This window comes from Mya arenaria, chromosome 8, assembly GCF_026914265.1.
Source record: "Mya arenaria isolate MELC-2E11 chromosome 8, ASM2691426v1".
In the NCBI taxonomy this organism is placed as follows: domain Eukaryota; kingdom Metazoa; phylum Mollusca; class Bivalvia; order Myida; family Myidae; genus Mya; species Mya arenaria.
This window is the reverse complement of record NC_069129.1, coordinates 35,168,988-35,184,574: the sequence shown is the minus strand read 5'-3', so window position 1 is coordinate 35,184,574 and position 15,587 is coordinate 35,168,988. Positions and strand designations below refer to the sequence as shown.

At 33.9% G+C, this 15,587-nt stretch overlaps 2 protein-coding genes across 4 annotated transcripts in view; one reads left to right on the top strand and one right to left on the bottom strand.

The window, feature by feature from the left end:
- LOC128243045 (protein arginine N-methyltransferase 5-like) overlaps positions 1 to 2,982 on the top strand; it is a 47,918-nt gene extending 44,936 nt beyond the window's left edge. For both annotated transcript variants that reach the window (XM_052960535.1, XM_052960534.1), the window contains exons 15-16: positions 1,634 to 1,698; positions 2,468 to 2,982. In XM_052960535.1, coding sequence (XP_052816495.1) covers positions 1,634 to 1,698; positions 2,468 to 2,620 — 218 coding nt within the window. In that variant the 3' untranslated portion in view covers positions 2,621 to 2,982. The remainder of the gene's footprint in view (positions 1 to 1,633; positions 1,699 to 2,467) is intronic.
- A 1,189-nt stretch (positions 2,983 to 4,171) lies between these two features.
- LOC128243051 (nucleoporin SEH1-like) overlaps positions 4,172 to 15,587 on the bottom strand; it is a 41,572-nt gene continuing 30,156 nt past the window's right edge. The window contains exons 7-11 of one of the 2 annotated variants that reach the window (XM_052960541.1): positions 15,000 to 15,084; positions 13,516 to 13,594; positions 13,033 to 13,144; positions 8,361 to 8,393; positions 4,172 to 5,428 (exon numbers count right to left, since the gene is read on the bottom strand). In XM_052960541.1, coding sequence (XP_052816501.1) covers positions 5,338 to 5,428; positions 8,361 to 8,393; positions 13,033 to 13,144; positions 13,516 to 13,594; positions 15,000 to 15,084 — 400 coding nt within the window. In that variant the 3' untranslated portion in view covers positions 4,172 to 5,337. The remainder of the gene's footprint in view (positions 5,429 to 8,360; positions 8,394 to 13,032; positions 13,145 to 13,515; positions 13,595 to 14,999; positions 15,085 to 15,587) is intronic. The other variant, XM_052960542.1, reaches the window with a different exon arrangement.

Sequence of the window (15,587 nt, the reverse complement as noted above, 5' to 3'; positions counted from 1 at the left end):
ATAAAAACACGATTTTCTGTTAAACAAAATGAATTATTCTTACTTTGAGCAGTGTTTGATAATTGATAAAGATTAAATCATCATTATTTTTACATCTGGCCGTGAAAACTGTCAGTCAGACCCCATCACAAATTTAGTCGGACCGAGTCAAAATTTACCGGTCAGGACCGTCGGACCGACAGTTTTCGCGATGTCTGCAGTTCTTGTATTTTACTATGATATAGAACTCCTCAGATCATGTATTTTATTCTGAAGTGAAACCTCTCAGTTCATGTATTTTACTCTGATATGGGATTTAAAACATTCAGTCTATATATTTTACTATGATATGAAACTCCTCATATCATGTATTTTACTATGATATGAAACTCCTCATATTATGTATTTTACTATGATATGAAACTCCTCAGTCCATGTATTTTACCATGTTATGAAACTCCTCAGTTCATGTATTTTACTATGATATGAAACTCCTCAGTCCATGTATTTTACTATGATATGAAACTCCTCAGTTCATGTATTTTACCATGTTATGAAACTCCTCAGTTCATGTATTTTACTATGATATGAAACTCCTCAGTTCATGTATTTTACCATGTTATGAAACTCCTCAGTTCATGTATTTTACCATGTTATGAAACTCCTCAGTTCATGTATTTTACCATGTTATGAAACTCCTCAGTTCATGTATTTTACTATGATATGAAACTCCTCAGTCCATGTGTTTTACCATGTTATGAAAATCCTCAGTTCATGTATTTTACTATGATATGAAACTCCTCAGTTCATGTATTTTACTCTGATATGAAACTCCTCATATCATGTATTTTACTATGATATGAAACTCCTCATATTATGTATTTTACTATGATATGAAACTCCTCAGCTCATGTATTTTACTCTGAAATGAAACTCCTCAGTTCATGTATTTTATTCTTGAGATGAAACTCCTCAGTTCATGTATTTTACTATGTTATGAAACTCCTCAGTTCATGTATTTTACTCTGATATGAAACTCCTCAGTTCATGTATTTTACTCTGAAATGAAACTCCTCAGTCCACGTATTTACTATGATAAGAAACTCCTCAGTTCATGTATTTTACTGTTATGAAACTCCTCAGTTCATGTATTTTACTGTTATGAAACTCCTCAGTTCATGTATTTTACTATGTTATGAAACTCCTCAGTTCATGTATTTTACTGTTATGAAACTCCTCAGTTCATGTATTTTACTATGTTATGAAACTCCTCAGTTCATGTATTTTACTGTTATGAAACTCCTCAGTTCATGTATTTTACTATCCATAACTCCTCAGTTCATGTATTTTACTATGTTATGAAACTCCTCAGTTCATGTATTTTACTATGATATGAAACTCCTCAGTTCATGTATTTTACTATGATATGAAACTCTTCAGTTCATGTATTTTACTATGATATGAAACTCCTCAGTTCATGTATTTTACTGTTATGAAACTCCTCAGTTTATGTATTTTACTATGTTATGAAACTCCTCAGTTCATGTATTTTACTGTTATGAAACTCCTCATACCATCCTATTTACTATGACAACTATGAAGCTCTCAGTACATCACTACATGCATGTTACAGTGATATGTAATTTGGTTTCAGGTATAGTTCCAGAGACCCACTCGCCTGGCATGTTTAGCTGGTTCCCCATCCTGTTCCCTATTAAGGTATGGATGGTTGTGCAATGATAGATCATTTTAAGAGGGCTTTTGTGTTTCTCCATTAGCACATTCAGATCCTCAACAGCAAAGCTATTGCAATTTGTACTACCGGTACATAAAATTCACAAGATTTAAATTAAGATGTCATTACATAGAGATACAGGATTTACACGAGTGCAGTCTTCCCGAAATGTGCAGTTGGTGGAGTTACTGGAAAACACCTAAATGCTGACAATGTTGAATTTTTTTTTTGCAAGACTTTTTATTTTTACTAAACGACATGTCCATGTAGTGTGTATATGTTTTTTTGACAATTAAATCAGGAAAGCATAAAAACCAGTTGATATTCATTTTTTATTCATTTTGTATACTTTTTAATGACATGTTTGTTTGACTTGCAAATATTTTCTCGGACCGGCTAAAACTTCCAACGTGCCTGTCCGGTGGACAGGCAAAATGTTAATTTCGGGAAGACTGTGAGTGGCCATTCATTACAGTAAACAGTTTTCTTAAATTGATAAAAACCAGCATTGGCGATGAGTTCGATGATTTACTGAGCACAAAACCGTAGGGTCGTTACCTTATGCGCAAAGTTTACATCATGTTCATTTATAACATTACATCAAATGTTATTATGCTAGTTGTATATAGAAAATAAATAATGATATTATTTCATGATAGCAGTTATTTATGATATAAAAGTGAATTTAGATAAGAATGTTGACACATTTTTATATGTTCCACATAACATTCTAGCCCTGCATTTACTTAACAGACCCCGATGTACTTGAAAGTTGGAGACAAGGTGGAGGTGGATTTTTGGCGGCGAGTAAGTGAAAAAAATGTCTGGTATGAGTGGAGCGTGCGTAAACCTTACCCCATGCCAATACACAACCCCAAGGGCAGGTCCTACACCATCGGTCTGTGAAGGACCAGAGATGGATCAAAATCATAGGCATCCTTAAATAGTCCTTTTAGACTACAGTGTATTGTTATTCTTTATTTCAATCTTAAACATTTGGACAAACACAATGTACATGAAGATGCAAATCTGTTTAAAATTGTTTTGCTTATATAGAGTTTTTAAATGAAAGTAATGTTCAGAACTTTGTGTTAAATAATGAAAATTATATCATTGTGATAATCTACTGTACGATAATTTTCTGAAAAATGTAAACAATCTGTATATGGCTAAGCCAGAGATCAGCCTGATGTATGGACTCAACACTCTAAAAAGGCTGGACCAAACTTTGGTCACATTCTCTAATTGCAATAAATGCTGATACCTTTCTTGATTGTTTTCTTTTATGCCAAACAAAAGAAGAAACCATTTCAAAAAGACAAAAGTAGAAACCATTTTCAAATCATTTTTTGTTAGAAATGTCAGTGTTAGACAAGAGACAAATATTATTCTGAGCAGAGGAAGTGCTGGGGTGTATAATTAATTGTACTGGTACATGTCTGGTGTTTTAGTTTTTAGCTCTACTGGCTAATGCGATGGTAATGTGTACGTAGTATGTGCGTCCAAGCGTCTGTAAACAATTTCTTGTAAACACGATACAGCCTTCAGTTTTGATTGCATCTCGATGAAACTTGTACAGGATCTACATATCCATTAGAGCTCGGTTCCTTTCAAAAACCAGCCAGATCTGCCTATGAATGCCTAGATTATGGGCCTTGATAGTATAAAAAAATGCTATTGTGTAAACAATTGCTTGTTAACACAATACAGTCTTCAGTTTTGATTGTATCTCGATGAAACTTGTACAGTATTTGGATATCCATTAGAGCTTGGTTCCTTTCGAAAACCAGCTAGATCTGCCCATGCATGCCTAGATTATGGGCCTTAAAATGTTTTCATTATGGGCCTTGATAGTATACAAAAATGCTATTGTGTAAAAAATGCTTGCGAACATGATACAGGCTTCAGTTTTAATTGTATCTCGATGAAATTGTACAGTATTTAGATATCCATAAGAGGTTGGTTCTTTTCGAAAACAGTGATGTTGACCACACAAACCCAGCCAGTAGAGCATAGTGGGCCTCTTGTTTTATGAAGCCAACACCATACATGGGTGCTTACATGAAACTTCCTCTGAAGGTTGTGAATATTGTTAACATCCACATAGTTAATAAATTTAATAATTCAAAATTAGTGTCGAGTGATTTTAGTTTTCAGACAAGGAACTTATCTTGCATAAAAGACAGGGTCTTATGCGTCTTGTCCACTTATTAGCATGTGGTTACCGTTTGTGTCAAATTATTGCAATTCCGAGAATAGCAAAAATAAAGTTTAGATAAGAATGTTGACATTGACCTTCAAGTGATGGTTCTTTTATTGTATATGACAGTTCACCTCAATGTGTCCTTACTGTTATTAGTAATGGTAATATCTTGAGGCATGAGAGCTGAAATCCCAGAACAAAAGAGATATGGTCTTCAATTTGCAAGGGTGACGAGATTAAATGAAGAACTTCAATTTTCAGTGAGGGGCATTGCAACATCATTCATATGCCCTTTTTATTTGTCAAAGTAATTTTGGACACAAAATAAATGCATGTTTTATACTAAGTCATATTATTTATAATACACCTATACAATGGAAAGAATGCAATACATCAAATATGAAACAAAATGAATTTCCATTGAGGACATGATTTACAGCTTAAGAAATATTCAAAACAATGAATATGAACAACTATTCACAATACCTTCAGGTATGTAGCACATGTTATCATTATCAGATATACTTTTCATATAAATCTTTTGGATTGTTGTTAGGTCTTCTAAATAGTTTCTATGGTAAGAGTCATAGGATTTTAGTGCTTTGAATGGAGAAAAAACATTTACCTAAATCTTAATTAAGCAAAAGAAATTAATTTTCTGGGCTCTAGATGTATGGTCCTGCGAATCTATAGGACAATGATTTTTATTGGTGAAATCTGTTATCAAGGGCATTTGTTGTAGAGAAAACGACTAGTTTAATTAAAAGCATTGTATGAAATTGTATTAGTTTCCATTCAGAAGTTTTCAAGTTATACTCCAGCTAGAAAACATAACAATGGGTACTAACTCTGTAATAAGATGGAATAAATTTAAGTTTGTGTATGCTGCACTTCCCCTCAATGTGCTTTACCACTGTATGAATTTTAATTGAATTTCATCCAGCAGGTTTCAAGTTATGCTCCAGATGAGAAAAGTGACAAAGGGCAATAGCTCTGACATTACCTGGAATAGAGTTATGGTTCTTGTATGTGCCGTAAAATGAATCATTGGTGTATAATGTCACTTCCAGTAAAACACGTCCGCTCCTAACAGAGACAATAGTTCCTATCAACAAAGCAATACCTTAAACATTGTAGTTGACACGTCAATATATTATAGGTCAGTAGAAAAGTAATTTATTGGCATTTTTTTGGCTAAATTCAGTTCATAGTACTCAAAACTTTGTAACTTCTTATATGGCGTACATTAGTGCTGTGGTAAATAGCAAGTACAAGTCCAGAGTTGTGCAACTACAAACAAATCCTACAAATGCTCATATTTTTACTAAAGCAGGTAATAAGACTTATTAAAAATGACCAATATTCAAGTCCAATGAACATGGATCATTTCAGTTGCAAGACTGTTTCAAATGTATTTCTATCATAAAATGACTTTGCTTTGGTCTTTCTTTGTGTTGAAAGTTGGCCAGCCATCACTGCGCCGGATATTCATGTTGCCTGTTTGTGGGGGCCTGAAAAATAGAAATGTGCAACATGTTAACAAACCATTGCATACAGGGGTGTGTTGGGTAGGCAGAGCCCAGCGTGAGAGTACCACTTAAAAGCCCTCCTTACCCAATCAACGACCTGATCTTTTAATCACAATATAGGTTGATGCATTTTTATTTTTTTTAATTAATGCATTTTAATGTTTAACTCATTGATTTGTGTACAGAAAATATAAGCTTTAATGAAGTAATATATGCGTGGCCACAAATTCCCCAGTTAAAAAAGCGTTAAAATATTTTTGTTTTGATCATAACAATCAAATGAGATAAACATACATATAATAATCTATTTAAAAAAATAAAAAGTTTTGCATCAACCTATATTGTGCCCCTTTAAAAGTGCAAATAGCTAATCAATAAGATACAGAGCAGTAACGGTTAAGCAAACATTACGATACAGGAGGGAAAATTATGAGACAGTTTATCATGCACATATATGTCCGTTTTCAATAAACTGGAATGCTTTTCAATAAACTGGAATGCATGGATCAAACTCGAGCAATACATATAGTTTGAATTATATGTCAAAACATTGTTTTCTAAACAAGAATTTTACATAAGTACAAGGGAATGTATGCATGTAATGTGTCACAGCAAATATGTTGCTTTTATACATAAAAAGTAAAGTCTAATTGCTATGTGACACAAAGCAAATGAAAACAACTTGATGCAAAAACAAAAGCACATCTTGTGACCACTAAAATCAAGCACCATATGAGATACATAGAGATGATGCCTCATTAAAGAAAATATGTTCGCTCAAGTTTATACTTACTTATGCTTGATTGTGAAAACAAATAAAACCTGATTTAAATCGATCTAAATGCTGTTTTCTGGTTACAAACAAGTACTGGTGTCCTTTTTACAGGCCTTACTCAGACCTATGATCTTTTGCGTGACATACAGACATCAAGCCACTACACCACTCTTACCTTTTTGCGTCTTGTTATGAATTTACTTCATTACTTAGGGCACAATTATCAAATAAAAATACATGTATGCTTTATTCATTTATTTATTCCGATGCCTGATGAAATTATGATAATTTACATTTTGATAATTTACATGATGAATATACAAGATATATCATAATAATGGCACACTCGTTGACTGTCATTTTTTGTTAAAGGCAGAAAAAAAATAATAGCGAATTTTGGCGCATTTTCAAATGAAAAATTAGTGGCTTAGTATTTATAAAGATTAATATCTTTTGAGATGTACAAGAATCATATCCTTTTTTTTGTTTTAATCATAAAAGTCAAATGAGTTAAACATGATAATGCCTTAAAAAAAAATGCTTCAACCTATAGTGTAATAGTATAATATATATATATCGTAAATAAAAAAGTTTGCAATAAATAAATATATAGTGGCATTTTGCCAGTTTTTCTGCTCAACCTTGGACATAAATAGCAATTAAGGCATCAAATGGTGCAGTACTACACATATTAGCACACATCTGAGCATTGATTGATAGAAATATAAAGTTTGCATTTCCATACTTGACATGTTGTGTGTCTGCTCTAAAAAGTCATATTTTGAGGAAATGGGGCCAATTGTTCAGAAAGTTGCTAAACGATGAAAATTTAGCCATATACTGATAGAAATCGTTAACATCTTCGCTACATTTTTTTTCTGTTGTTCAGCAGTTTTTAGCAATAGTGATTATCAACATTTCCGTTAAACTAACGACAAATTTAAATTACCTCTTGCCCTAATATCAAATTTAGCATGGTAAACAAACAAAATGGCCCCAATTATTGGTGCTCTGAATGTTAACATCAGAGAAAACATGTTTACCTGCCAAATTTTGTATATAAAACTTTCACAAACAAAGAACTGTGTGCCAAATACAGATTTGGTAATGAGTGGTTAGAAGTCATAACTGACCAGGTGGAAGAAAGGCTCCGTAGACCCACCGGTGAAAGTTGAGCCTGCAGATCAGGTCAGATTTATAGCAACGTTTTCATTTATCAAAAGAACTATAACATGAAAAGAATCTGACGCATGGGTATAGATTTACCTTTCAATCATTAATACTAACATGGACCTTTAAACAGTTTATAGGTCCGTGATACTAATTACTATCCAAGAAGAATGACAATGCAAAATTTACCTTCAACTGTTGAAATTGCGATTCCAAATGTGATTGGTGCGAGATTATCCAGAAGTATATTATTAAGAAGAAAAAAAAAGATTTCCTCTCAGAAGCTATTATTGTAAAAAATCATTGAAGTATTTATATGTTATGCATGTTTATGTAACCAGGTATTTGATATGTATATAATATAGCGGCGCTTACACTGTCTCTAAATAAAGCTACCTTTTATAGCGACGGGGTTCAGTTGTGTCCAGACAGAGCTATACAGTCTGTTACATTTTAGCATATTATTATAGTAATGTAACCAAAATTATATTATCAATAATACGTTCATAATGACATTATGTTGCATTAATTTTTGTTCCAATTCTATCTTCCAGCCACTTTCTGAACAATAGGCACATAGTCACATTTTTGAGGTTCTTGTTTAAATGATGGTTTTCTGTGGATTTAAAACAAGTTAAACATAGAAACTTATGTGTGCAGATGTTAAATTACAGGTCACTAAACAAGCACCTACAGAACATTGTTAAATCGTAACTTTATTTCAAATCATACTACAATGTGTGTATGGTAATTGCAGTTTTTGATGATGATTTTTTCTTTTATCTAATCAAAATAATTCATTTAACTCTGATGTGCAACATGCAGGAAATCAGCCCACTATTAAAGTAAAAGTTAACCAACATGATTGTTTTGTACAGGAAGCATAATGCTGGTAAGCAAATTTGACATTCATTAGGAACATGTATACTATTAGTCACTGCATTCATGCTGTCTAATCTTCTATCTTACATTTCTGTGTACAATGCCAAGTCACTCCGTCTCCTGAATATAGTCATACAATTACATACATGTATTCAATACAAGATAACAAACACTGTGGCATATAGTCATACATATATAATTATGTTATTAATGTTAGTCTAAAAACTGTATGATAAAGCACTTTTTCCATTTAAAAGATGGACTTTGCAAAGGCATAATCATATGTGTGTAATGATATGAACTGTCATAAGTTTCCGCAATAATTTCATTTTTTATGTAGATTACAGTGAAACTACAATCTCTCCTGACGCTAGGGCCCAAGCTAAAACCTCGAATGATCTGATGTTTCAAACAACCCAAGTTTCCATTTTAGTCCGAGATGAAAAGTCTTACAATGTATTTTCACTCTGAAATCTTTATACCAATTGCTTACTTCAGCACCGGTTATGTATTTCGTAGTTGAAATCGTTCATATGTTCAAAGGCTCTCGTATACTAAATGTGAAAGTGTAAACAACACAAGAGGCCCAAAAGGGCCTATGCTCTACTGGCATGGCTTTTGTGGTCATATCAATCCAGAGCATGTATGTATGGGTAAAAGGCAACCGACATATAGTTTATGTTTTGTGTTTGGGTTACCTGAAAACGTAGCACGTTCAACATCTGAGCCCAGAAAGTATTGTAAGCAGATTAGCTGCATGAACTATTTTAATATGTGCAAAGTAAGTCATCCGACAAAAAAAAAAATGCTTTCAAAACTGTACTCATAGTACAAATTTCTGTGGTTTTAAAAGTTAAAAAAAGTTGGTCAAAAGGTCAAAGTCAAGGGCATCCTAGGACAACATTGATCAATTTGAACAAACATTCACAATCAGTTGTGCTGAGATGGATGCACGAACACACAAAAAGATTTTCAAACCTTTCCAGATTTATGTTTACCAAACCTGTGAACCCTGGGTGTGGCCAGTAATGACACCAGGTGCATAACTTAAACATTCACAACCAATTTTGTTAAGATGAATGCGCAAACTACAGAACTTAAAGCTAAAAAATGGCCTTTGGGCTTTCAACAAGAACAAGGCAGAGTAATTCACAAAATCAACTGCAGAAGCAATTTAAAGCAAATTGTCTCTCAAAATCCTAGTCTTGCAAATTGTCTCCCTTAACTTGAATTTACATGTACATGTAAACTTGGCTAAAAATAGAATTCGCTCATGCAGACCTGGCTAAAAATAGAAAGCATTTCTTTAAAACTTTCATGGCCCATAATCTAGGCATTCATGGGCGGATCTTGCTGGTTTTCGAAAGGAACCGAGCTCTAATGGATATCTAGATACTGTACAAGTTTCATCGAGATACAATCAAAACTGAAGACTGTATCGTGTTCACAAGCAATTGTTTACAGACCCACGACCGCACGGACGTACGGATGCACATACTACGTACACATTACCATCGCATAAGCTCTTCTGGCCTTTGGCCAGTAGAGCTAAAAACCAATAAATAGTGAATTTTTACAAAAAGCACATTTTCTAAACAAGCAAAGTTGGAATAGGAGTGCAAATTTATGGCATTAGTTAACTTTAAGTTTCATAAAATCGAGGATGGATAATTGGAGCATCTTGTCTGTGTCTCACTGAACTGTTGAATCATAATATCAATATATGAGTTTGCAACTGTTTTTCGAATACACTTTCGGGAAAATGTGTGAAATTATGACCTCGAGGAAATTGGGGACCGGCAATGGTGCTCGACTTCTAGACTTATTTAGGTTTCGATCCAATGTCAGTATATTTTAGTATGAAATTAGAAGGAATAATGGTCGTGACTAAGCCTTGACCTCGACTGATTGCCAGTTCTTAAATGACCGTCTGTTCGTACGATCACAGTTATACTGATTGTCAAAAATGTAAAGTTAGAGTTTCAGAACAACTGCCTCAATCATGTAATTATTTAAGCAGCTAAGTATTTAAGCAAAAAGAATATTTTTTTTAAATAAACTTCAAATTAAATCCAGTTCAATACCTTCTCCTTTTTTTATAAAAAGTACTATTCGATAAATGAAATAAATGTCAAAGAGTCATGTTTTAGAAAAGGGCTGTTTGTATAATACTATATCAGCCAAGAAAATCAAACAATGTTGCAGCAAATATCGCTGAAAGGTTTTTGGCCAAAACATTTTCGCACTATGCCGCAGCCACAGCTGCTGTCTTCATCACTAAAGCTATGCCAATACCTCAACATTTTTCTTCGAAAACCAGATGAGCTAAAATGTAGCTACATACAAGGGTTGATCCAGAATTACGTGGACTTTTTTAAATAGTTCAATTGCACATAGAATATAGAAACTTCACACACAATACATATAACATATCCGGTATGCTTCCTGAAAATTTAAGAGCAATACATATAGTTTTCACTGTCAGAATAACAATACATTAACGACATATTGTTGAACCCAACCGGCGCAGTCCAATAACGTCAATGACATTGCGCTCATAAAGCGTCACATTTTTTCAAAGTAATTCCCACCAACACTGTGACTTTCCATGGCGCGTTATCCACTGCGTATAAACATTTGAATACCACTCTTTAGAAAACGTGGATATTGCATTATGCACATTAACTTGCAGCTCGTGGAGTGAATGAAAACGATTTCCTCTAAGCTGCCTCTTGATTTCTGGAAATACTGCAAAATCCATTGGCACAAGATCTGGAGAGTATGGCGGATGCGCGATGGTCTCCCAGTCTTACAGACTGAGCACAAGCCGGGTTGATGCAGCAGTGTGTGCTGTGGCATTCTCCAGGCATGTTTACTCTGGCCTTTTCTGGAGGTGGTGAAGAGGCTCTCTTCCAAACAGAGGATTGTTGCTTAGTGTCCGGATCGTAAAACCATAGCCAGGTTTCATCGGTAGTAATGATCCGGTTCACCTTTTCGTGCATATCTTCTCAGAAATGTTTTTGAGTCACGCACACATTTTTCTCTCTCGTCCTCACGTAACGATCAAGGGACCCATCTTGCACAAACTTTTCTCATGCCTAAATCGTCCGGTAAAATCCTTTGCACACTTCCGTACCCCGCCCCAACAGCACTTGCTACTTCGTGAACGGTCAAGCGGCGATCTCCTTCGATGACGTTCTGCACCGACATCACTAACGTCGTACCCCTCGTCTTCTTCCGTCCTCTTCCCTTATTGTCGTCTAAGGAATCTCGCCCTTCCCCATAGCATTGATGCCAGTTAAAGACTGATGAACAGCACACAGGTTGTTTCATTTTCGCCTCGGCCATCATTTTCATAGTCTGTGTTGGTGTTTTTCCCAATCCAACACAAAACTTTATCACCTCTCGTGCTTCTACAAAGTCCGATGACACCATATTGTATCCCAGACTGTGCTTGTAATTGAATCAGAAAATAACGACTTTTGAATGGAAATGACGTCAGAAATTTGAACAGTATGACGTCAGCGTAATATGTGACGTAATTTGGCGGAATTTCGTAGACAAACGTGGAAGAAAATCATGTTGAGATAGATACATAATAAGTTTGTAAACGTAAATTTTAGACCGTGCGCCGACCATGCGTTTCTGTTATTTTTAAAGCGGTATTTTTTCATCTATGCAAAACACTTTAAATAAGATATTCTTGAATTTTTAAATGATTTAGACGAAAAATTTAAAAGATATGTAAGAAGTCCACGTAATTCTGGATCACCCCTCGAATATGTATAAGATACTTTGTCTCAAAATAAAATTGCACCAGGAAATAATTCAAAGACCTCTCTTGAGCAATCAACCCCCTCAAGGTAGAAAGATCTTAGTTGATTTTAGTCGAAAACTGAAATTATCGTAGTGCCATCATTTTTATTATTTTGCTACAAATTGGTTTGAATTGATCTTGAGCCAACATTGAAAATGAGAAGTTGAGGGAAATTTTTTATTTATTTATTGCCATTTGTGACGTTTACACGTATTTAAGATAACAGAAAAAGGTACCATTTGAAAGCAGAAGATGTAGATGTTTGCTTAAGTTTACGAAATAAACACTACATACACATTAAAAGCAACACATACCATGTTTAAAAATACATATCTCGCCTATAGAAAATATGTATCAAAGACATGTTATGAATGCAATTATCTCAATGCACTATAATTGTGTTTAGATGTCAAAAAAATATTTTGATCCTAATTATGCAGGCAGATAAACTAGTCACAAGAATTAATTCACAACCACTATAATCACACTAAAATAGATTCTATTCATTTATATCATTAAAGAATTACTAAAATGAAATATATTTATTGTTCACAAAATAGCATAAAACGCTTAGAAGATATAAACAGATATCTGTATACATATAGAATTTCCTTTTTTTCTTGACTCATATCAAAACATACAGTACGATCAATTATTTTCATTTTTTTCTGAATTGATAAAATTACATATTGGTTATAGTTTATAGTCGCTATGACAATTTATTATCATATGAAACACTTTTGAACAGCAACTATCAAATTTTGATATTTTTGCAGTAAGTGTAAGTATTTAAGGGTTTCAACTTTGCATTTTCCATTTATTGTAAAACAGACTTAACAGTTGGAAAACCCTTAACTTTTGAATTCAGGACAATAACATCTATTGTGTAGTTATTTGTTGTTGTTCATGGTGAATACTAACATGACCATGAAACCACCTCACCTGACAGGCTGTATGTTTGGCTGTTCTCTGGTTGCCATGGGGACCTGACTGTCTAATCTCGTACCATCACCCTTCATTGTTGCTATGCACTTCCAGTTGCCAAGATAATTTCCTAAGAATAATGAAATTTCTTCATAATTTTTGAGTCATTCCTATAGATGTGAAATATCTATATGGAATATTCATTTTGAATACAAAGCAGACACCACTTTAAAAAGGCTTTTCAAAATTCCAGATTTAAACTCTAATTCTAACACACAAAGCCACAGTGTAAAGCTCATTGTAAAAATATAGTTGACCCTATCAAGTATCAAGTATCTAATCCAAGTACTGTTTTGAGTTTACATTGATTAGGTAATTAATGCATTAACAACGTGTTTTACAGTATTTCAGCAAAGTCTATATAAAGACTAAAACCCCTCATACGAAAAAAAATATAAAAAAATGCCCATGATTGTCCTAGATTGTGTATAACAATCATACCTTTCCACATGCGAACACAGCTGTCATCACCAGATGAGACGAGCACTGTGCCAAGAACATTCCAACATACTCTCCACACCTGAAGCAAGGAAAGATCATTGTAGTACATGTAGATGATAGTCAAGACAAGAAACATGATAATATCAGCAAAGAAGATGCTTAACAAATATGGTACTCCTGTTATTCAATATAATGTGAAGTGTGAACCCAACTTTCACATATGGACTTTTATAGCAAATTTCAATGTAAAAAATGCACATAGTGATTCATGAAGATACCACTATTCAAATTGCAACATGCAATGTATATGCTTCATGTACATTTGCAGTATGTCAAATATTGATGATTCATTATCTTTGACCATTTTTAACAAGTTTTTTAAGATTTTGTCTACTTATTTATTAAATGAATGCATAATATCTTAAAAGCAGGGCTTCTAAAAACTGACAATTTGCTGGTCTGGACTGATTTTGACAACGCCAGACAGATTTCAGGAACCAAAAATGGTTAAATAATTGGTCTGAAATTTGTTCATTTTCGATCAAAAATGGCTAAGTCAGTAAAAATTGTAAAACACAAACCTGGTTATGTCATATACACCCCAATAAAAGTGATAAGATCACAACCATCAAATTGACGCAACCTGCTTTGTTCCGTTACAATGAACACTCAATACCTTTTGGCAGATATCTTCTAATTGGCAGACGCTTGTAATCTGTCCAAACACAGTGTAGATCACAGGAGACAAATTCTGCTGACTACATAATGCAAATTTTTGGTATATTGTTTGCCGTGTTATTTTTTCCATGTCCAAAATAAAACTTACTTTTTTTCTTACGATAAAGCTTTGCATATATACTGGCTAAATGGCAGGTTTCAATGCACATTTCATTAATCGTTACATTAATTTATCCACAATTATCAATGGTAATTTATTTCGCCTAATGTAAGTCCCATCAACTACAATCCAAACAAACACCTGCAGAAGTTTAACTTACTCGCACATGTATTGAAATGTGTTGGCTGCAGATCAAAAGGTACACTTTGTGACATCAGAGCACCAGCTTTGTAGAGATTAAAGGCATGTGGCAATGTATTGTATTTAAACTGGTCAGTCGAATACCGTATGATCCCATTTCAATCTAGCCTGGTTAACCAACTACCGTGCTTACCATGTTTGCATCTATTAATTATAATCAATAGTAGTCGTGTGAGAACCTTTAAATCATGGCCAAAATGTTTGATTTCACTACATTTGTGAATGAACCTCGGTGTACGAAAATAAGATACACAAAAATAAAATTTTGAAAATAATTATGTGTATCCGAATTGTTAGTATTTTAGTGTGAGTGATTTTTTTGTAGTTGGCTTTTCGGGGGAGGGGGCGGCGGCGGGTTGCTGGTTCGATGCGCTCCCGCAGGCCGATTGAGGTTTCAAACTTTTAGAAGCCCTGTTTGAGAGTTTGAGAGTATATGATAGGCCACCTGTGAATCGTGCTGGTTGAAGTCGCCAATTTGTCGTAGTTCAAACTTTGTTAAACCGGTCTGCCCACTAAGAGTGGCATCTCTCCTGAAAATGATACTGATAATCTCATTATCATTAAAACCCTTTAAGATATTTTGGGCTGATTGGTCAGAACTTTGATAAAGTTCGCAACATTATAAACCACATCATCGTTATCTTTCAAATGTGAAATATTTGATAATGTGCAACTGCATTTAAATATAAACAAGTACAGAGGAAACAGTTGTCTCAAATCTTGTTAGAAATACAGAAGATCACAAGTGTTTCCATTACACTTCCCGAGCAGTAAAAGTTTTAAATTTAACAACTATGATGTTAACTTTAACGAAGTTCTGAACAATCAGCTCAATGCTTGCAAATAGCTCTCAAGTGCATGCCTAAAATGTTTACAATTTAAAAACAGGTATCAATATACTCAGTTCTAGTTTTTGTTCATGAAAGTGTTCTGGTTACAGACTACTAATTGAAGATGCACTCTTTATCCCAGATTAGATTTACCACAATAAATAATTTTGTTTTAATATTCCAACAAGAGCTGTCACAGTATG